The sequence below is a fragment of the Heptranchias perlo genome, chromosome 3 (genome assembly GCF_035084215.1).
Source record: "Heptranchias perlo isolate sHepPer1 chromosome 3, sHepPer1.hap1, whole genome shotgun sequence".
In the NCBI taxonomy this organism is placed as follows: Eukaryota; Metazoa; Chordata; class Chondrichthyes; order Hexanchiformes; family Hexanchidae; genus Heptranchias; species Heptranchias perlo.
In genome coordinates, this window is record NC_090327.1 from 48,409,468 (window position 1) to 48,431,991 (window position 22,524).

The 22,524-nt window shown below is 41.1% G+C and overlaps 1 protein-coding gene across 2 annotated transcripts; it reads left to right on the plus strand.

Annotated features, from left to right (window-relative positions):
- Nucleotides 1-345: 345 nt before the first annotated feature.
- rbis (ribosomal biogenesis factor) lies at nucleotides 346-18,975 on the plus strand. 2 transcript variants are annotated; one of them, XM_067975377.1, is made up of 4 exons: nucleotides 346-452; nucleotides 4,285-4,421; nucleotides 17,428-17,544; nucleotides 18,524-18,975. In XM_067975377.1, the coding sequence occupies exons 2-4, from the start codon at nucleotides 4,302-4,304 to the stop codon at nucleotides 18,590-18,592; spliced, it is 306 nt and encodes a 101-aa protein (XP_067831478.1). In that variant the 5' UTR covers nucleotides 346-452; nucleotides 4,285-4,301; the 3' UTR covers nucleotides 18,593-18,975. The 2 variants fall into 2 exon arrangements, with proteins under 2 accessions (XP_067831478.1, XP_067831485.1); XM_067975384.1 differs by having other exon boundaries at nucleotides 442-525.
- Nucleotides 18,976-22,524: the final 3,549 nt, after the last annotated feature.

Consider the following 22,524-nt stretch of genomic DNA (forward strand, 5'->3'; position numbering starts at 1 on the left):
AGGGAACTGGATAAGTACTTGAAGGTAAACAAATTTGCAGGGCTACAGGGAAAGGGCAGGGGAGTGGGACTAGCTGGATAGTTCTTGCATAGAGCCGGCATGGACTCGATGGGCTGAATGGCCTCCTTCCCTACTGTAACCTTTCTGTGATTCTATAAATAGAGGGTCAAATTTCTGGTCATGTATTTCACCTTAAGTTTAAAAAAAACCCTTTCCTACAGTTTAAGAGCAGTGAACGGATCACCACGCTCCCAGACTCAGACCAGGACCAGCCTCAACTCCGCTCCACGTCTCCTCCCGCCCGGTACCTGAGGCCGGCAGCGTGTCGGGCACTCCCGCTTTGGGGGGCTTTCTGAAGTGAGCGGCGCGCTGTTTGTGACGTCAGTAAACCGCGGCCCGGGTGCAGGTGCCGAACACACTCACTCTGAGACCCGGCCAGGACGTGCCGTCCGGTAGGTTATTCGTGCGCTTTCCTCTCCTCACAGGACGGCCTAAATCCGAAGGGAGTCCGAAACATTAAACCAGGTTCGGAAACTGCTGGAACTTCACAGCGTCTGAAAAGGGAGGCTAACGAGTCGGGTGTGCTCCCTTCGACAGGACATTTACCAGGCCCATTGCACAAGTTACTCCAAAAAAAACTATTGTATTTCAGTAAAACTAGCGCAATAAAGGGTGATAACTCCCAGTGTCAGTGCTAAAAATATCAAATGAGAGGATATAGTACCAGGGATGGGGGTCCTCAGTTATGTGGAGAAGCTGCGATTGTTCTCCTTAGAACAGAGACGGTTAAGGGGAGATTTAATAGAAATGTTCAAAATTATAAAGGGTTTTGATAGAATAAATAAGGATAAACTTTTTCACTGGCAGGAGCGTTGGTAACTAGAGGGGACAGATTTAAGATAATTGGCAAAAAGGGAGATGAGAATTTTTTACGCAGCGAGTTATTGTGATCTGGAACGCACTGCCTGAAAGGGTGGTGAAAGCAGATTCAGTAGTAACTTTGAAGAGGGACTTGGATATTTACTTGAAAAGGAAGAAAATGCAGGGCTATATGGAAAGAACAGGGGAGTGGGACTAATTGGATAGCTCTTTCAAAGAGCTTGTAAAGGCACGATGGGTCACATGGCCTCCTATGCTGTATGATTCTACGATATTAAAATTGTAATTTTACAAACTGGCTACTCTTAAGAAGTAGATGTGGAGATGCCGGTGATGGACTGGGGTTGACAATTGTAAACAATTTTACAACACCAAGTTATAGTCCAACAATTTTATTTTTAATCCCACAAGCTTTCGGAGGCTTCCACACCACCTGAGGAAGGAGGAAGCCTCCGAAAGCTTGTGGGATTAAAAATAAAATTGTTGGACTATAACTTGGTGTTGTAAAATTGTTTACAATTAAGAAATAGGGTACTAAGGCAGGACTGGCAGTTATCACTTATAGTGACAGTGACTGTTGAACATTTTGATTTAGAAGTGTAACCTATTTTGATATATCGTACTCTGAAAAAGAAATACAACTAGTTTACTAGAACTAGGGGGCATAATCTTAGAATAAGGGGCTGCTCTTTCAAAACTGAGATGAGGAGAAACTTCTTCACTCAGAGGGTAGTAGGTCTGTGGAATTTGCTGCCCCAGGAAGCTGTGGAAGCTACATCATTAAATAAATTTAAAACAGAAATAGACAGTTTCCTAGAAGTAAAGGGAATTAGGGGTTACGGGGAGCGGGCAGGAAATTGGACATGAATTTAGATTTGAGGTGAGGATCAGATCAGCCATGATCTTATTGAATGGCGGAGCAGGCTCGAGGGGCCGATTGGCCTACTCCTGCTCCTATTTCTTATGTTCTTATGTAACTCCTTTTGTTTAAATAAGTTTGCAATCCTTGTTACTCTTACTAGGATGGTACCAGAACTGAGAGGTTATATCAGGAAAGATTGAGCAGGCTGGAGTTCTTTTCTCTATAAAAGAGAAGACTGAGGGGTGACCTGATAGAGGTTGTTAAGATTATGAAAGGATTTGTTAGGGTAGATGTGGAGAAAATGTTTCTACTTGTGGGGAAGACCAGAACTAGGGACCATAAATATAAAATAGTCACTAATAAATCCAATAGGGAATTCAGAAGAAATGTCTTTACCCAGAGAATGGTTAGAATGTGGAACTCGCTACCACAAGGAATAGTTGAGGCGACTAGCATAGATGCATTTAAGGGGAAGCTAGATAAACACGAGGGAGAAAGGAATAGAAGGGTATGCTGATAGAGTTAGATGATGGAGGCTCATGTGGAGCATAAACACCGGCATAGACCAGTTGGGCCGAATGTCCTGTTCCTGTGCTGTACATTCTATGCAATTACTGATCATTATTATTACTGTTAGCATTCGCCTGATATTGATAGCGTTGGTTAAAGGAGGTAATAGTGGTGTGATGAGTGTGAAGACAGGGGTGAATTTATAAAACCTAAAGTAGCTACGTTAAAGGTTCTGCAGAAGGACATGTAGCATCTGTTTGACCTGGCACAGTGGTTGGAGTTAAGATTGGGGGAAATGCCTTTGGGAAAGAAGGATTAAGTGGAGTAAATTAGAATTGAAATGATTTAAAAAAAATAAACATCCTGTATCTGCCAGATAATTGTTTTTTGACCTATGCCGTACTTTGTACTAATGAAGCTGGAAACCTTGAAAGAACGTGGCCAAATCTTTGATTTTATCTAGGAAGTGTAGTCCAGCTCCAAAATCCATGTAAGAGTAAATGAGAGACTCGCTGAACCAATTTATCTCGAGGAGTAGTGCAACATTGTCCACTGTAACCCATCTTTCTCACTGTCTTTGACAATAATGTGTTGGATGCCATTGTAAGGGATGGTCTTGCAGTGCCAATTCTCAGAATTTCTGAAAGAATTTCAATGCTTTTTGCGGATACTGTGTTAGTGGTCGTCTCACCTGGGGATCTAAGGCTCTATTCGCCATCATGAACAATGAACAAACCAGTGGGATATGGTGATCAGTGCTTCCAAGTGCAGTGTTATAACTGCATAGTTCAAGTGGCAGTCTCGGAGGTTATGGGGTTTTTGTCCTCATTTTTGGTTCACATTGGTACCGAGTGTATGGTTTGAATTTCACTTGTCCCTGTGTTAAGGGGAATTAACCATAGTACTTGTTCTGACCCTGAGCGGAGACAACAACCACAGAAAACTGGTATTGCAATTACTAAGCATCTTAGTAGATTGCCAAATGACAATGAGCAACAGTTAAAGATAATCATGGAATATGGTTCAGAATGCGAAAAGAGCTATTTACTTAATCCTATTCCTCTGCCCTGTCCCCTCACCCCTTCAACTGTCACTGAGTAGCTTGAAAGAAACGTCATCCTCATGGCAAGCATGCCTCTTTACCAAAGCCCCTCACTTAAGTACCTAGTTTAAGCAGTTTGTGATGAATAAGTCTGGGCTGTGGCATTAGACTTGGATGTCTAGAACATCAGGGTGGCTCACATGTCACAAGCAGTCATGTGTAGGCCTTTCCATCATGTAGAAGGCATATGCCAACTGTATGGCAGCTGCTGGAAAGCATAACCTGGAGGTCAGGTATTAGAACATGCACTTATATGTGAAGGGTTTAGTGCCTTTCGTGATTCAGTTTGAGAGGCGAGCAGGTATGGCTGAAACACTGCACCTCCAATTAGTTGAATGAGGTAAGTCCATCCAGGATGCTGGCAATATAGTTAGTGGACTCGGTAATCTGAAACTTGAGCCAGGCAGGTCTGCAACACTCCAGGGTAGACCTGGATCACTACTGGAAACTGGTGAGGTAGACCTGTCATTGGGGGCTGGGATTCTTTCCATTTGGTTTCAGGTAACCCTGCAAGTAAATATCATAACAGGCAGGTTGGTTCTGGCTGGGCGAGCAGTGGGAACCAGTCAGCAATATCCCGCCATGAACTTGGGGATCCTTAAGCCTATTTCAACCATCTTGTGCCTAAGCTTTCTAGACTGCACCCCTACTTGGTGAATGTGTACACAGTATATTGGGAAAACAGAAGTCCTACCTGTGTGTATTTCTCAGTAGGTTGGTTTTGCACACTTAAATGTGGTGGTAGATTTCCACTTGTGTCAGGCAACCAGCCGATCAAAAAAAGGGAAGTAATTGTAACCAGTCTTTATTCAGCAAGGAGGATTCTCCTAGATTGTCTAAGTCAAGGCTGGAAAATAGTCAGTGAGTTCTGGTCCTTTGGTAAAAATAAACAGTAGTAGATTGATTCTGTGAATGTTTGTTTATTTTCTAGTGAGCTTATCAGAAAGAATGGCAAAGAACAAATCAAAGGCACAGAAACACAAAGACGTGTTCAAAGTTGCCAACAACAAAAATCTAAAGGTCAAAAGCAAAAGCAAAACCAAACCCGTAACTACAAGCCTCAAGAAGGTTAGTATGTACTTCATCATATTTTCAAAGAAATAACTCCATTTTCAAACTCATGTCCCTTGAGGTCCTTGAGATTATCAGATTTATGTCCTTATGTCATTGGCTTTCTGTATTTGATTTGCTAGCATCTTATTTTTGTTGCTGTATGTATACTAATTTTTTTGGGTATCTAATAATTATCTTTCAGAAATTAGGATGGTGAGGTGGGTCGGTGGTGATGGACCTAGAATATGTTAATATCTCAGCGGGTCCCTGGGCACGTGTTAATATTTGTGTGTATCCCTGGGAGCATGTTGATATTTGTAAGGGGTTCCTGAAATAAAACAGCTTCTTTAGTACTAGCTACTTGCTGAAGCACTTTTTGTCTGAATGACCTTTCACTGTATTCCTGCTGAAATGATTTTGCTTGATAGAAAGTTATTAATCACTGTGTATCTCTTTACCTCTGGTCTGAGGTAAAGGTGTCTGATTAGATCTCCCTCTCCACAACATATGGAGGAAGCACAGAAAGGAGAAGATGTGGATCGGGAAAACTAGCAGCCAGGAAAGTAGCCTAGTGCTTTCAATTAATAAAAATTGATCCACCAAATAAAGTCACTTCACTCCTTCCAGCTCTCTTTCCCCATCCCCCAAGTCCTTTACTGTCCAGACTTAAGCGTATTTCTTTCATAAAACAAAAGTTACCTTTTCCCTGCCATCTTCCAGGTTCAAAAAGTAATCAAGTATATACAGCAATGAACTCCGAACTCTGTAGTCAAAGTGTTTACTTTGCACAGAAATTTAATCAAAAGGTGGCAACAAAAACATTATCTATAAATATTTCTTACCACTGTGTCTCTCCTTTGTGCCAGCTAACTAACGTGCTGTAGCTCCTAATCTACTACTACTACTACTACTACTATGAGGTGCTCCCTGAGTGAAATCAGGTGAAGTGATGGGTGGCTAGGAAGGTTACCTGAAGTCTTAAGAGATCTGAGGTGATTCTTGGCTCAGTGAAATTGATGTCCCAGAGGTAGCCTTTCTCTCGCAGTGGCAATGGGTGCTAGGCCAATGTCTGAATCTCCCTTATATGCTTTTGAAAGCAGGGGGGGAGCCTCGAGGAAGCAGGCTGATTGCCACTCTGAAGAGACAGTGACATCTCCCACCACACCTTATGCCCTTTGATGCTAGACACAGACTCAGAGGAGCTACTAGTTAATTTCATCATAGACTGAATAGTGCCAACAAGGTTTTGAAAGCCCTGTGAAAGTATCCTGTCCAAAGCATCTATTGCAACACTGCTTGTTTCCACTCATTTAGGAGCTCGTCCAGGCATCCCAATGCTGCATAAATCTCCTGGGCTGTCACAGTCTCAGAGGTGTTCTGCAGGTTGTGAAAAACTTCCTGAAATGTGTTGCAGATGCTGATAGTAAACTTCCCCCACCTGCCAATCATCTCAGTCATATACATGGAAACTGGGGATCAGCCTCATAGCTCTTGTCTGCCTGCCTCCAATGGTTGAATGTCTCCCATGTGTCTCGATGACCAGAAATGGACACAATGCTTGAGGCGTGGCCTGACTAAGCACTCCCTGCATGGTCATTGCTAGTGTACCCCAGGGTTCCATCTTTGGTGGTCTCCTTCTCTTTGGCTATATGTTATACCTTGGTGAGATCACCCAGAAGCGTGGGATTAGGTTTCACATATATCCAATGACACAAGTTTACCTTTCTGCTGCCACCCCTTTTAATTATGTGACCATGGCTCTATTCTGCAGCTCACTATCCAGCATTAAGTCTTGGAAGAGTCAAAATTTCATCCAATTTAATGTAGATAAAACTAAAGCCATCCTTATTGGCTTCCATCAGCTGCTGTGTGCCTCTGCTCTTAGCTCCATCGCCCCTCCCCCCCGACTGCTATCACAGGCAAAGTCTGGGTGTGCTGCTCGATCCCATGATTGAGACTGTAATCCATGTCTTTAGTGTATCTCAGTATGAGTTTTTTAATGCTCTCCTAGCCAATGTCTTTGCTTTTATTTCCACAAACTGCAACTTATTCAAAATGCCACATCACATGTCCCTACCTCTCATAGTCTTGGTAGATTCCACGGGCTTCCCATGCTCCTGTGAGACAAGTTCAAGATCTTTATTCTTACTTGTAAATGCCTCCACAGGCTCGCTCCATCCCATGTCAATGACCTCCTTCAGTACTATGTCATTGCTCACACCTTTGCTCCTCTGACATTGGTCTACTCCTTGTTCCCATCCTCTCTGCCCCACCATTGGGTTCCCATCCTCTCTGCCCCACCATTGGCAGTTGTTCTTTCATTTACCATTGCTTCTTCCCTCTGGAGCACCCTCCCAATTTTCTTTCTCATTAGCACCTCATTTCCTGCTTATGAAAACATGCTAAAGACTTTTCTTTTCATGCTCCTTCAACCCTGCTCTTAACTTCATTATATCTATTCTTTCCCCTCCTGCTCATTCATCAATCTGTAAAGCATTCTAGTGTGTTTTCTGACGTGAGGAGTGTCATATAAAAGAAAGACTTGAATTTATACAGCGCCTTTCACAAGGACGTCCCACAGTGCTTTACAGTCAATGAATTACTTTTGAAGTGTAGTTACTGTTGTAATGTAGGATACGTAGCAGCCAATTGGCCCACGGCGAGCTCCCGCAAACAGCAATATGATAATGACCAGATTTTTTTTAGATGCTGGTTGAGGGATAAATATTGGCCAGGACAATAAATAAATGCTAGTTGTTTGCAGATTTGAAATGTTAGTTGTAGGTGAGAATACTGTATGATATAGATAGAGGGCATATTTTTCATGTTTCTTACTAGTGTTCTAATCTTAGTTGTGGACATTAAAGGAGAAAGAAAATTGAGGGGGAATACTTTTGTTCAAAGAGCTCTCCCTAGCTTTTATCATGAATAACACAGTCAACAAATACATATCTATCTTTTCAAAGAAATTGTCAACATCCTTTTGCTTCTAGAGTCGTTTCAGTGAAATTACTGAAGGGAGAAAGCTACCTGAATCCTGGAGCGGCTGCATTTGTTTCAGTGGGAGCTAAAACCTTGGACCAACCTAGGAACTGATCTATAGCAGCCTCACCCTGGGGAAACATAATACCAGCTGGTCAACCACGGGTACTTTACTGGTTGGAATGCACAGGATTGGTTTCCAACCCTAGTCTAATGTATCTCTGACCAAAGTATGACTAGAATATTCCACATGGTTGGACGTAAACAAAGTAGGAGTTTCAACATCGGTGCCATTTGAGGTTTTGATAGGGAATGATTTAAATCATGGTGAAGTTATAGGTAGCATGTCTAATGGTAAGAAGACTAAGGCAAGAAGGAGGAGCCAATTCAATGCAAAGTCAGCATAGTTGGCCTGGAAGTTTTGAGCGTGGAGAAAGGGGCGCTGGCCAGGACAGCATTGGAATAGCCAAGTCTGGAAGTGACTAATGCATGAATGAGGGTTTCATGTGGAGGCTGGTGATGTTACAGAGGTGGAAGTAGGCGATCTTTGCGATGGAGCTCAGCTGAGGGTCGAATAGGGTACCGAGATTGTGAACAGTCTGGATCATCCTGAGACGGTGGTCGGGGAGGGGGATGGAATCGGTGATAACGGTATGGAGTTTGTGGTGGATGTCGACCACGGCTTTTGTTTTCCCAGTGGTTAACTGGAGGAAATTGGCTTATCCAAGACTGGATATCGGACCAGCAGTCTGACAGTGGAGAGGTCAAGCTGGGTGTTGTCAGCGTACATATGGAAGCTGACCCCATGTCTAAGGATGATGTCACTAAGAAGCAGCATGCAGATAAGGAAGTGGAATGGGGCAAGTAAAGATCCTTAGGGTTCCAGAAGTAACAGTGCAGGGGCGAGAAGAGAAACCATTCCTTGAGATGGTGAGAATGGAGCCAATCTATTGCAAAGGAGGAGAGGTATTGGAGGAGCATGGTGTGGTTGACTGTCAAAGGGTGTCGATGGGTTTAGGGATGAGGAGGGAAAATGCACCACAGTCACAATCACAGAAAATGTCATCTGACTTTCAGTAGGGCAGTTTCAGTGCTGTGGCAGAGCAGAAACCGGATTGGAGAGATTTAAACATGCAATTGTGGGAAAATGTGCACGGATTCGTGCAGGGACAACACATTCAAGGACTTTGGAGAGGAAAGGGAGGTTGGACATGGGATGGTACTGGATAGTGGTCTTCAGCCACAAATGGGGCCACCCTCCTTTGTTGCAACAGAATCTCCAATTTTTCAGCATCAGAGGAGCAGTGTTGCCCTCGTGGAGAGTCTAGAACTTAGAGGGCATAGTCGCAGGATAACGGATCAGCCATTTAAGACTGAGATGAGGAGGAATTTCTTCACTAAGGGTTGTGCATCTTTTGGAATTCTCTACCCAAGAGGGCTGTGGATGCTGAGTCGTTGAGTATATTCAAGGCTGAGAGATAGATTTTTGGACTCTAGGGGAATCAAGGGACATGGGGATCGGGCCAGAAAGTGGAGTTGAGGTAGAAGATCAGCCTAATCTGATTGAATGGTGGAGCAGGCTCGAGGAGCCGTATGGCCTACTGCTGTTCCTATTTCTTATGTTTTTATGACTCCACTGTCTCATTGTGAGCAATTAATCCATTTTTCAGTAACCACATCTTCTCCTTTAATGGTTAACTGCAGCTCCGGGCAAGCTGTTCGTCTAAGGTAGCCTATTCAAATTAGGGGGAGAAACACAATCATAAAATTTATGCAACCCTCCCTATTTAACTGTCAGTGCAGGTGAGCATGGGCGAGGCCATTTTGCCATTATTACGTATTTGAAGCTCATGTCTTTGTTTTTGGTCATTGGTCCTGATGCCCTTAAGTGCTTTCCTTTTGGGGGTGTGAAGTTAAATTTCCTCCCTGCCATTTTCTGTGCTTATTGGCTGATTCTCCCATAGCATTCTCTAAGCTCAGATTTAATTTAACATTCTTGGTAACTTCAGCAGTTCCAATTGCCAGTCTTTTTTATTCTGGGCTATGTGTATCGTGTGTCCACGTTTGTACCTGTTTAGAATGGGAAGATGGCAAGACACTGACTGTCCTTGCAGCCTGCTAATAGGTGGCTCTGTTGGGCTTAATGTTGATCAGAATGTGGTTGTTTTAATTATGTTGATCCCAATGTAATTATGTTCCCTTTTCAGATGGGCTTTCTCTGTACCTTATTGTTGATCCTCTGCTCTTACCTTGTATTGTATTTATCAAGCTTTAAAAAATAAAATGCGTTCCTCATTTCCTAACAGGAAGGTGACATCATTTAGACCACAATGCTAAGCTGGCTGCTTTGTCCAGTGCTTTAAAAATTCTGTTTCCATGGTACCCTCTTTGTTTGTGTCTTCGTCTTGACCAGTTAGGTCACAGAACTGACCTACTGTTTTGGCAATGTGGGCATGCTGCTTGTTTTTAAACAGGATTAAAACTGCTGTTTCTGCTGCTGCTGTGGCATTTTTGAAAGATCCTCTAAGCCGATAGACCACAAAAGCAGCCATTGAGAGATCTAGCCAGCTAGGTAGGAAATTCTCCACATTTTCACAAACACAGAACTTATCATTAACTGTTGCAGCCAGCATATAGTATCTGTTGTCAGGGTTGTATCCACGTTAACTCAAGGTTAGCTTGCAGTGTGCTGAGATTTTGGTGACCATTCATTCCTTCTTCCTTTTCTGGCACTGAGTGAAATAGACCAGTGACCTCACGACACACATGCTAATGTTTTCATTGTCCTTTCTCACACGCATCCCCACAGTGCATGTTAATGCTCCATTTCATATTACTGCTTTTTAATAATGTCGCTCAGGCATTTGATGATAACCAACAGAGCGTTTGTATGTGCATTGTAAGAACGTGGGAACCACGCTGATCGTATACTTAGTGCTTTCTAAGCAATGCTAATACAGTATTGTCCCGACTTGCGTTCTGTTCACAGATGGTTCAATCTCTTATTGAATGAATAAGAACAATGTGGCACATTGAACTATTTTATCTAGTGCTTGCGTTCAGTTTTTTTAAAATACAGCATTTGTGAATTTGCTTGCTTGGTCTTTCAATGGAAACTGCCTTTTTTTTTACTAGAAATTATTATATCAACATAAATTTCAAGTGATTTAGAACTGATAAGTGTAGAAAATTACATCCTGCTATTCTAAAAGTTCAAGCTTGTTCTATTTTTAAAAAAAAATATGCATTTGAGGAGCTCTGCAGGAATTTCAGCCAGATTTGTCATTTTAGATTTGGATATCAAGGAACCAATTAACATATGTCTGGGTCTGAGCTTCTGCCATCAGACGTCAGAAATAGAGCAGTTGTATACGTTACAATTTGTCAAATCTGAGATGAATATATTCGTGAATTCTTCAGAAAGCTTCAGTAATCCATTGAGACAAGTATCAGAGTAAGGGAATTAAATCATAAAGCACACAATTTATGTAGCTTATATTATGTCATGACTTGAATAAATGTACTAAGTTGGTCAGTGATAAATTCTACTCCTGTAAGATTTTCCAGTAACCAAAGGTTAAACCAAGCAATGCTATAATATTTATTAATCCTCTGGTATGAATATTCTGATGTCAATGACCTTCATTGCAATGCTGATCAACATCCGCACTACCAGCACAACAAGGAACCTAATACTGAATAAATCCTACACATTACCAGTAATGCAACATGTATATATTTTATATTAAAAAGAAATTCCTTAGTATCTATTATTTCAGGGATGTAATTTGATCTTGAGTTTCAGATGAGTGATTCAGTCAGTGGGTAATTGCCACACTCCTACACAGTTTATTCTGCTGCAACAAGGACAGTCAAGGTGTGGATAGTGGCACTACAGTTTTTTCAGCTTCGTGTACATGCAGACATTTTCAAACCTGTATTTAGTGGTTAGTCTTATGATTCACATCTTTTTTCCTGTCGGCGCGGACACGATGGGACGAATGGCCTCCTTCTATGCCGTAAATTTTCTATGATCTTAGTGACTCATTGTGATAAATGGAGGACTGCTCATAAAGTGGTTAAAGGATGTTTATTCCATGAGTGCAAAAGAGAACATAAGTCAGGAATGATGACATCACATGTGTTGTACAGTTCTCCCTCACAAATGGGATAAACACTAAGAAATATACTTTTACTGTTTGAGTCCTTAATCAAAAGGTCACCAGATGGGCTTGTTTCAAAGTATAATGGCTTTATTAAGAAGTTATAACAAGTAACAAAGATGTTGACATACAAGAGTACAATCAAACATGCTAGTAAGATGAAAACAACCTGATACAAAGTTGATCACCATCCAAGACTTCAAAGTGCACTTTTGAAGGTCCTGATTAGTTGAGCGGTTCAGCCTTGCTCCAAGAATATTCTAATCAGTACCGAATGGCACCCAACTTTATATACATTTTAAAGACAATTAGCTTTATATTCCCTCTGCAGCTGGGATTGTTATCGGTCCTCCTCCATTATATCCACATTTGGCCGTACCACCTCCCTCGTGATTAGTTGCCTCCGAGATGCCACTAACTTTCATCTTCAAGCAAAACATAATAACTCTCCTTCTGTTGCTGATACTAGATGGTTTAAACTAGAATGGCAGGGGGATGGGAACCTGAGCAGGGAGACAGAGGAGGGGAAAACAAGGATAGAAATAAAAGACAGAAAGGGAAGAAGCAATAGTGGAAGGCAGAGAAAACCAGGGCAAAAAACAAATAGGGCCATAGTGCAAAATAATACTAAGATGACTAGCAATCTTAAAAAAGACAAGTCAAAAGGCATTGTGTCTTAATGCGTGGAGCATTCGCAACAAGGTAGATAAATTAACAGCGCATAGAGATATTAACGGGTATGATATAGTTGCGATTACGGAGACATGGCTGCAGGGTGACCAAGGATGGGAACTGAACATCCAGGGGTATTCAATATTTAGGAAGGACAGGCAAAAAGGGAAAGGAGGTGGGGTAGAGTTGCTCGTAAAGGAGGAAATCAATGCAATAGTGAGGAAGGATATTGGCTTGGAAAATCACGATGTGGAATCTGTATGGGTGGAGCTAAGAAACACCAATGGGCAGAAAATGTTGGTGGGGGTTGTCTGTAGGCCCTCAAACAGTAGTGGAGATGTAGGGGAGGGTATTAAACAGGAAATTAGAGATGCATGCAAGAAGGGTACAACTATAATCATGGGTGACTAATTTGCATATAGTTTGGTCAAACCAAATTAGCAATAATACTGTGGGGGAGAAATTCCTGGAGTGTGTACATGATGGATTTCTAGACCAATACGTTCAGGAACCAACTAGAGAACAGGCGATCCTCGACTGGGTATTGTGCAATGAGAAAGGATTAATTAACAATCTTGTGCGGGGTCCCTTAGGGAAGAGCGACCATAACATGATAGGATTCCTCATTAAGATGGAGAGTGAAGTAGTCGAATCGGAAACTAGGATCCTGAATCTAAATAAAGGAAATTACGCAAGTATGAGGTGCGAGTTGGCTATGATAGATTGGGGAACTTTACTAAAAGGGATTACGGTGGATAGGCGATGGCTAATATTTAAAGAACGTGTGCAGGAGTTACAACAATTATTCATTCCTGTTTGGCGCAAAAATAAAACAGGAAAGGTGGCTCAACCATGGCTTACAAAACAAATTAGGGATAGTATTAGATCCAAAGAGGAGACATATAAAATTGCCAGAAAAAGCGGCAAGCCTGAGGATTGGGAGCAGTTTAGAATTCAGCAAAGGAGAACAAAGCGATTGATTAAGAGGGGAAAAATAGAGTATGAGAGTAAACTAGCAGGGAACATAAAAACTGACTGTAAAAGCTTCTATCAATATGTCAAGAGAAAAAGATCAGTGAAGACAGTCAGAAATGGGGGAAATTATAATGGGGAACAAAGAAATGGCAGAACAATTAAACACGTACTTTGGTTCTGTCTTCACAAAGGAGGACCCAAATAACCACCTGGAAATGTTAGGGAACCAAGGGTCTAGTGAGAGGGAGGAACTGAAGGAAATCAGTAGTAGTAAAAAAAAAATAGTGCTAGGGAAATTAATTGGGTTAAAGGCTGACAAATCCCCAGGGCCTGATAATCTACATCCCAGAGTACTAAAGGAAGTGGCCCTAGAAATAGTGGATGCATTGGTGATCATCTTCCAAAATTCTATAGACTCTGGAACAGATCCTACAGATTGGAGGGTGGCAAATGTCACCCCACTATTTAAAAAAGGAGGTAGAGAAAAAACAGGGAATTACAGACCAGTTAACCTAACATCATTAGTGGGGAAAATGCTCGTGTCTATTATAAAGGATGTTATAACAACACTTGGAAGGCATTAACTGGATTGGACAAAGTCAGCATAGGTTTATGAAAGGGAAATCATGCTTAACAAATCTACTGGAGTTTTTTGAGGATATAACTAGTAGAATAGATAGGTGAGAACCAGTGGATGTGGTGTATTTGGATTTTCAGAAGGCTTTTGATCAGGTCCCACACAAGAGGTTAGTGTGCAAAATTAAAGCACATGGGATTGGGGGGAATATACTGGCATGGATTGAGAATTGGTTGACAGACAGAAAACAGAGAGTAGGAATAAACGGGTCTTTTTCTGGGTAGCAGGCAGTGACTAGTGGGGTACCGCAGGGATCAGTGCTTGGGCCCCAGCTATTCACAATATATATCAATGATTTGGATGAGGGAACGGAATGTAACATTTCCAAGTTTGCAGACGACACAAAGCTGGGGTGGAATGTGAGCTGTGAGGAGATGCAAAGAGGCTCCAATGTGATTTAGACAAGTTGGGTGAGTGGGCAAGAACATGGCAGATGCAGTATAACATGGATAAATGTGAGGTTATCCACTTTGGTTGTAAAAACAGAAAGGCAGATTATTATCTGAACGGTGGTAGATTGGGAAAAGGGGAGGTGCAACGAGACCTGGGTGTCCTTGTACACCAGTCACTGAAAGCGAGCATTCAGGTGCAGCAAGCAGTTAGGAAGGAGAATGGTATGTTGGCGTTCATTGCATGAGGATTTGAGTACAGGAACAGGGATGTCTTACTGCAGTTGTACAGGGCCTTGGTGAGACCATATCTGGAGTATTGTGTGCAGTTTTGGTCTCCTTGTCTGAGGAAGGATGTCCTTGCCATGGAGGGAGGGCAACGAAGGTTTACCAAACTGATTCCTGGGATGGCAGGACTGACGTATGAGGAGGGATTGGGTCAACTAGGCTTTTATTCACTAAAGTTTAGAAGAATGAGAGGTGATCTCATCGAAACATATAAAATTCTAGCAGGACTAGACAGGCCAGATGCAGGGAGGATGTCCCCGATGGCTGGGGAATCCAGAACCAGGGGTCACAGTCTCAGAATACGGGGTATGCCATTTAGAACCAAGATGAGAAATTTCTTCACTCAGAGGGTGGTGAACCTGTGGAATTCTGTACCACAGAAGGCAGTGGAGGCCAAGTCATTAGATGTATTCAAGAAGGAGATAGATATATTTCTTAATGCTGAAGGGATCAAGGGATATGGGGAAAAAGCGGGAACGGGGTACTGAGTTAGACAATCAGCCATGATCATTTTGAATGGTGGAGCAGGCCCGAAGGGCCGAATGGCCTACTCTTGCTGCTATGTTTCAATGATACACAAGGCCATGCGGATGGCAACAGGTGCTCATTACTCAGAGGCCTTTTCTTTCACAAGGTCGTAAAAACTTTGTCTTGGATATACAGCAGGCCCCGTTGTTCACAGCTAAACTATATTTTACTTTAATACAAGGTTTACAATAATGAAAAAGTTTGTATAGTGCTTTTCTTACAAACACAACATCCGATAGCTTTATTTGCAATGTGTCACAATGCTGTGGAGCCTGACATTCAGACACTTGAGATATTATCAGTTGCCATTTGATTGTTGTAGATAATGCAATTGAAGGTATGTGTAAATGCATGTGTGAATTTGTATGTTTGTGTATGCACATTTATTAAATAATATTGGTTAAGGAGATTTAAGTGGCTCAGCTTGTTTATTTTTATGTAAGTTATTTTGCACCAGCAGGACTTTTTTTTGGACCTCTGACCTTCCAGAATATATGAAGGGGAAGCTAAGACTAAATGGAATACTTTTTAAAGTCATCCCCAATTTCACAATGTGGAAAGATGCACAGCTAAACATTTTGGATGATTTTTTAAAAATGTAAATTAGCTGACGGACCAGTGTCAAATTGTAGATCAGTTAACTTGACTAGGTTGTTATGGATTTTATGGCCTAGTACTACATTTTGCCTACCAGATTATTGGGAGTGCTCCAAAATATGCCTAGATTATATTAGTTGGTGCTGTATAACACTTCGTTATTCTAAGTATTAACCAATCGTAGATGATGATGATGATGTAGTGAAACAAAGGACTGTGTTGCCCAAATTACTGCCTTATTAGGATGTAAAAATTTCAGTTACTGACTGAAAGAGATCATTTTCAAAGTACTGTATGATAATTGTGCATTGATGCATTGAACCCATTTCACTGCTAATTCTTACTTGGTTACACCCATCTAAAAATATTTGGCAGGTGCCCCTCTGTTCAAGGCAACAGAGATCCTCTGTGCTTCTTGGGCTGGTTTGCTGGTTAAATGATTTACAAAAATATTCTTTAGAATTTCAAAAATATTATGATAGTGGACAGATTTGTTAGAGATAGTCGAGGTATTTTAAATGTTGAGATAGTCTAGGGATGTTAGATGCTAAAATGCAAACCAAACTTCAGAAAGGTAAATGTGCCTTCTTATGAATTGTAACGTTTTTGGAATATCCCTGTAACAATTCCAGGGACTGTACAGTTGTATGCATTTATCATCCATTGCATCTGGGTTTGAATGCAGTCCAGACTGATGGGGTGAACACTTCTCTCTGTTGGATGTAGGGTTTCCAACTTTGGTTTGACCTATTCCCAGAGGTTCAGTCACATGACATTCGCTGCAGACTGCAAATGTTAATTGCATTTACTTAATGGCTTGGTAACTGCTCTCTCAAATTTACACTACAAGTTACAGGTAATAAATTCTGTTCTGAGGGGTGTGAATGCACAGATAGGTCTTGACAAATTGGCCACTGCCCAGGCACAATGTAATTATGCCATGGTGTCAGTCCATTATGCCGTGACATCATCACGAGACAGGCAGGCATGTGCTTGTGTGTTTAAAATGCATCTGCGGGGGGCGTATGAGATGTGTTTCAAATCTACGAAGATCATGCTGCTGCTGGTGCAGTGCTTTTTCTGGCCATGGTTAGGCCAGTGATGGGCACTAAGGTAAAGGGAAAAAAAGTGGGTCTTTCTGGCCATCTGTGAAAACAAAATCTGCCAGTTTTATAGTCCATCTGGCCATCGTCTGCAGGAGACCAGGGCTGCATGTGCCAGTGGTCAAAGATCAATATAAAAGAAGCTACAGTTTTCCTCAATGTATAAGACCCATTGGATTTCAGATGTTAAATAAGATGCAATAAGTATAATGGATATGTATAAAAATACATTAGGAGCATTGAGCTTATAGTCCAAATGAGGTTGGAGGACTTGCTCTCCTTAACTTTTGAAAGTGCAGTCACATGAACATTCAGTACATTTTACACATGGCTTAAGTTCAGGTCGTTGGAGGCATGCAGATGTAAACTGGAACATGTGAGTACTTTTCTCCCAGGTCATTAGCAGCATGCTCAGGATATTAATTGTCCATCCAGGAGACTCGTGTGCAATCCGGAAGGGTTAGCAACTCACTTGGATATAAGGGTCCTATGGTTTTTCTTTGTTTTTGTATTTAAATTGTGTCGACCGATCAAGGAGTTATATGGGTCTGGTTTCCTTATAAGTCACCAACTTTGCATTTTCTGAATCTGATGCGTACACCACTCGTGTTATTAAATGACTGTTTGGGTAGTATGTGTGAAGCTGTCTGCCTACAATGAATTAAATTTATATTTTGTTCTGAACAGATTAACATTGTGAATAATGAAAAGGTCTGTAAAGTCAATAAAGCATTCACAGAAATACAAAAAGAAATCCAAAACTTATCCAAAGACACGTCAGTGGCTTCAAAGAAACCAGTGCAGGTAAAAGTTTTTTCATCATCAATATGTTCTAAATGCTTTGGAGATTAAGGATACCCCTGTAACTAGTTTTGAGTCTAGCTGAGTTTATAGATTAATTTATTTGTAAGCTGTTTGTCTGTTTTCATGTGCTAACATTTTTGAAGTAATTTGATAAACTCCCCCCAGTGTGTTGACCTTTAAAATATCTGCACAGTAAATTAAATCCTTTCCCGTGAAGTTATCAAATTTGTGAAATTTCCAGTTCTGCTGGTCACAATACTCCCGCATTTCTGATGAAGTGCCATGGCAACTGGTCTTGTGCAATATAAGTGCACACATACAAACTATTTACTGGGGGTTTTCTTCTCTCCTGAAGGTGTTGGCTCCTTGCTGGGATATAGTTCCATGGGTGCCAGCAATTTTCTGTAACCTTAGACAAGTCATTTACCTTACACAGGCCATTTTTCACGTGTAAGCCTATAAAATGAGCTTTGGCAAACTGTTGGAACATAGGTGGATGTCACGCTAAATCTGAAACCAACCCTGTCCTTGTCTGAGGTCTTCACACTTGCACTTCCAGCAGGGGTCACTGATGAGTGACGAGTGGAAACCCTCTTTGAGCCAGAGCTGCCGAGACTTATTTTAGTGTCCCTACTGAGGTCTGGTAACTCAGGATAGATGGGGATCGAACGTGGGTCCTTGCTGAACTGTACAGTTCAGCTACTCACTTGATATACTTGCCAGGCAGGAGAACTGAGGGCCATGTTGTTTCTTACTGGCTGTTTCCAGGAACCACCTGTGGTACAGACCAGTAGTTTTAAGAGCATGCAGGTACATGAATGTGGATTTCATCTTATGAGGTTTTCAATTAAAAGTGGCACACAAATCAGGAATAAATTGGGACTTGGTATCAATCTGCATGCAGAATTAAATACACATTGGATTGCAATATATTGTGGCTGTTGAATGTCCCTGTTAATTTATGATATTTTACTTGCAGATTCCCAGACCTCCACCTGCTGAACAGCTGAATGTGGACACTACCACTCAATTGTTTTCTCAATTATGAAGTTCAAAGATTGCTTTAAGTGGACTTATGGACTTATACATAAAAATGTACAGAGGACCACGCAGGTTGGAGTAGCCAAGACACTTTTAATGCTTTAATCTCTTCCCCCACCCCTCCAAATTTTTGGTCCGTTTTCTTTAGTGTAAAAATCAAATGGAATGAAGAATCCTGTTATCTACACCAGAGGCACTCGTTGGAAAAGACAAACTGGAGATCTTTCACTAGAGATAGTCAAGTTTGGCCCAAGCAGATATTTAGGAAATTAAATTTAGAAAATTACAAATGAGAATTATTGTGTGTTGCATATTTATTTGAATGGTGTTGGAGAAGATAGGACAAATCTAAATTGTTATTTTTACCAATAAATTATGAATAACTCAAAATCCATTTACTTGTCTTATTGTTGTGACTTTCGTAGTGGTGCGTTACTTTGATATATACACAACGATCCAATTGGTTTTATCACCTATTTTATATTCGGAAGTCATTAGGTTGGATGTGGTTAGCCAGGTCTTTTAGTCTCTCCCAACCTGCCCTCTAAAGTGCTCGAATGCTAGAAGCGACCAAAATACATTGAGGGCACTTAGAAAAGTGAACAGCAAGGTTACATAGAATGTACAGCACAGGAACAGGGCATTCGGCCCAGCAGATCTATGCCAGTGTTTATGCTCCACACCTTTCTTCATCTAACCCTATCAATGTCACCTGTTCCTTTCTCCCTCATGTGTTTGTTTAGCTTCTCCTTAAATGCGTCTCTGCTAGTCGCCTCAGTTACTCCTTGTGGTAGCAAATTCCACATTCTAACCACTCTCTGGGTAAAGAAGTTTCTCCTGAATTCCCTATTAAATTTATTAGTGACTATCTTCTATTTATGCCCTTTGTTCTGGTCTCCCCCGCAAGTGAAAACATTTTCTCTACATCTACCCTATCAAACCCTTTCATAATCTTAGACCTCTCTCAGGTCACCCCCTCAGTCTTCTCTTTTCTAGAGAATAGAGCCCCAGCTTGCTCAATCTTTCCTGAAAGGTATAACCTGTCAGTTCTCGTATTATCCTAGTAAATCTTTTTTCCACCTTCTCCACTGCCTCTACATCCTTTTAATAATATGGAAACCAGAACTGTGCAAAATACCTCAAGTGTGTTCTAACCAGGGTTCTATACAAGTTTAACATAACTTCCCTGCTTTTCAATTTTATCCCTCTAGAAATGAACCCCAGTTCCTTGTTTGCTTTTTTTATGGCCTTATTAACCTGTGTCACTACTTTTAATGATTTGTGTATCTGTACCCCCGGATCCCTCTGCTCCTCTACCCCGTTTAGACTCTTATTTTCCAAGAGTCACGTGGCTTCCTTATACTTCCTACCAAAATGTACCACCTCACACTTACCTATATCGAAATTCATTTGCCAATTACATGCCCATTTTGCACGTTTATTAATGTTTTCCTGTACTTTGTTGCAGTCCTCCTCAGTATTAACTATACCTTTCAATTTGGTGTCGTTCTCAAATTTTGAAATTGTACTTCCGATTCCTGAGTCTAAATCGTTTATGTAAATGGTGAACAACAGTTGATCTAAATAAGTAATCAGCAGTTGAGATCCACTATTAGTAGAGCTAAGCAACAGTAAAGGATAGGAAATGGTAGTGATCATAGAAATTAACAGCACAGGAGGCCATTCAGCCCATTGTGACTGTGCCGGTTGAGTGATGAGAGTTTTTTCAGACCTCCTGATTCTGATGATTTAATAGAATGAAAGGAATGAAGAATTTCCTCGGAGCTGCACCCTCCATTGTAACTTCGCCATGCGTAAATGGGATTTCCACTGCACTTCCGGCGAAATTAAGACAGCAAGGAGGAAGCAGCTCCAACGAAATTTCCGTTCTATGTATAGACAGAGCAGTAAGTCCTGTAAAGAGAATTGTGGTGCCTTATCACCTTTTTAGTATATTCGTACTGCTAGAATAATCAAACACTGCTAAGGAACAAACACTTTAGCTTGTAACTTCAACATATAGCAACTGCACGTGTACAACAACCATAGTAGAACTGAACTTTGACTGTACACATCATTATACGCAATCTGCGCAAGCTCATACGTCCTTGTTTCACTTGATCATCACAAGGTCCTCAAAGCAACGGAGAACTTTTCACGACCGCGATCACCTCCCCTCGCACGAGTGCCTTCCTGATGACTCGCCTCTGGTCTCCCTTCGTAACTTTCCTTCAGTCCCTGATCTCCCTTCTCCATCTGCAACGGTTTCCATTTGTCTTGGGTCCCTCCTTGATAGTCCTAACTGCTTAGATTCAGTTCTGAACTGTGTCATTATAAAGGAAGTAATTTACACTGCTTTTATTGAATGTTCTAAGGATACTGGGTACTGTAGCAGAGATTACTGCTTAGCTCTTAGAGCTGTATTTTTACTATCTTTTAATATGTAACTTTAAAATGGGAGAAAAGAGAATGGTTACTTTAGCTCATTGACTACACTAGATGTTTACTTTAGCTCATTGGTTACTTTAGCTCATTGACTACACTAGATGTTTACACAATTTGCTAGAACCAATTCTGTCCTCCATTTCTTAATGTGAACCTCAGGAATTATTTATCAGAAAGACCTGCTTACCTGATGAGGAATTTCATTCAATCTAATGAGTACAGAGAAGTCTGTTTGATGACTTCCCAAAGCACTAGGGTCAGATTGTTTGCTTTCTTTATTGTCTTTGGGAATCTGGGAGGAATATTCCAAAGTTTTTCCCACATGTGGAGTGGTGGAATTGCAGTACCATCATACCGCGTGCCTTTTTAAAAATCAAACAACACGATCTGTTTTTCAGTTTCATCACAGAATTTTTAGGTCAAACAATTGGATTGTTGAAACCACTACCCTTGGGGTAGGGCAGGGATCTGCTCCAAATAGATCAATCACTTAGGAGTGGGTCAGCTTGGCTCAGTTGGGTCACCTTTTCATAAAATAGTTATGGATCTGAGTTCACGTAGATTCATAAATTAATTGAATTGCATTTTTAAAAAAATGTCAACATATACATTTTTATAATACACAATTTATTCATTAGTTAAATTGTTAAAACTAATTTGCCAATTTTCATGTTTATAAGATTTTGATATGCATAGTGAAATAGGCTTCCCCACGAGAATAGCATGGGATTACATTATTGGTCCCTGCGGCTTGTGGTGTTCATTTTTTAAGTTCCAGTTGAATTTTCCAAATTTACATTAGTTCAAACATCCAGTCTAGCTTTGCACTCAACCCTCTATTGATAACGACAGTAAACCTGTACATTATATCGCCTAATCTTGCATCAAGGATTTATAACATATGTATATTTTGGCAGAAATGAAGCAATAAAAACACTGAAAAATTAGGTTAGTTTAAGATGGTGTAACAAAATGGATTCATTATACCCCTGAGACAGTTTCGGAAAGCAGAGTGCAGTCATTTAACTGGGACACACTAGGATTATAAGTAAATTAGACTGTTCCATTCAGAGATCAAGTTAAATGGCTACACTTTGCTTTTCCAAATTGTGGAAGAGCCTTCTATATGCACACTCCTGCACCCTGGAATTCTTTATCCCTCTGCCTATTTGTATCAACTCACCTTTAAAATCATCTTCAAAACCAAATTCTTGGACCATGCCTTTGGTCACCTTCCCTAACTGTTTTCCCATTTTGCAAAATTGAAGCTGATGCTTAAGTGTAAATTGTTGTTGGAAGGTCATCAATGAGTGAGCAGACTGGCTGATATCACCCTGAAAAAGATGTCATACGATTGATCTAGTTGCTTTCAATGATGGGTCATGACAGCTTTTAATATCCTGCATTTTGACTTGCCAGGGAAAAAGTCTTTGTAGCCACCTTCAGGCAATCAGACCACTTCCAGAAGGGACAGTGGGACCCTAAAGGCATAGG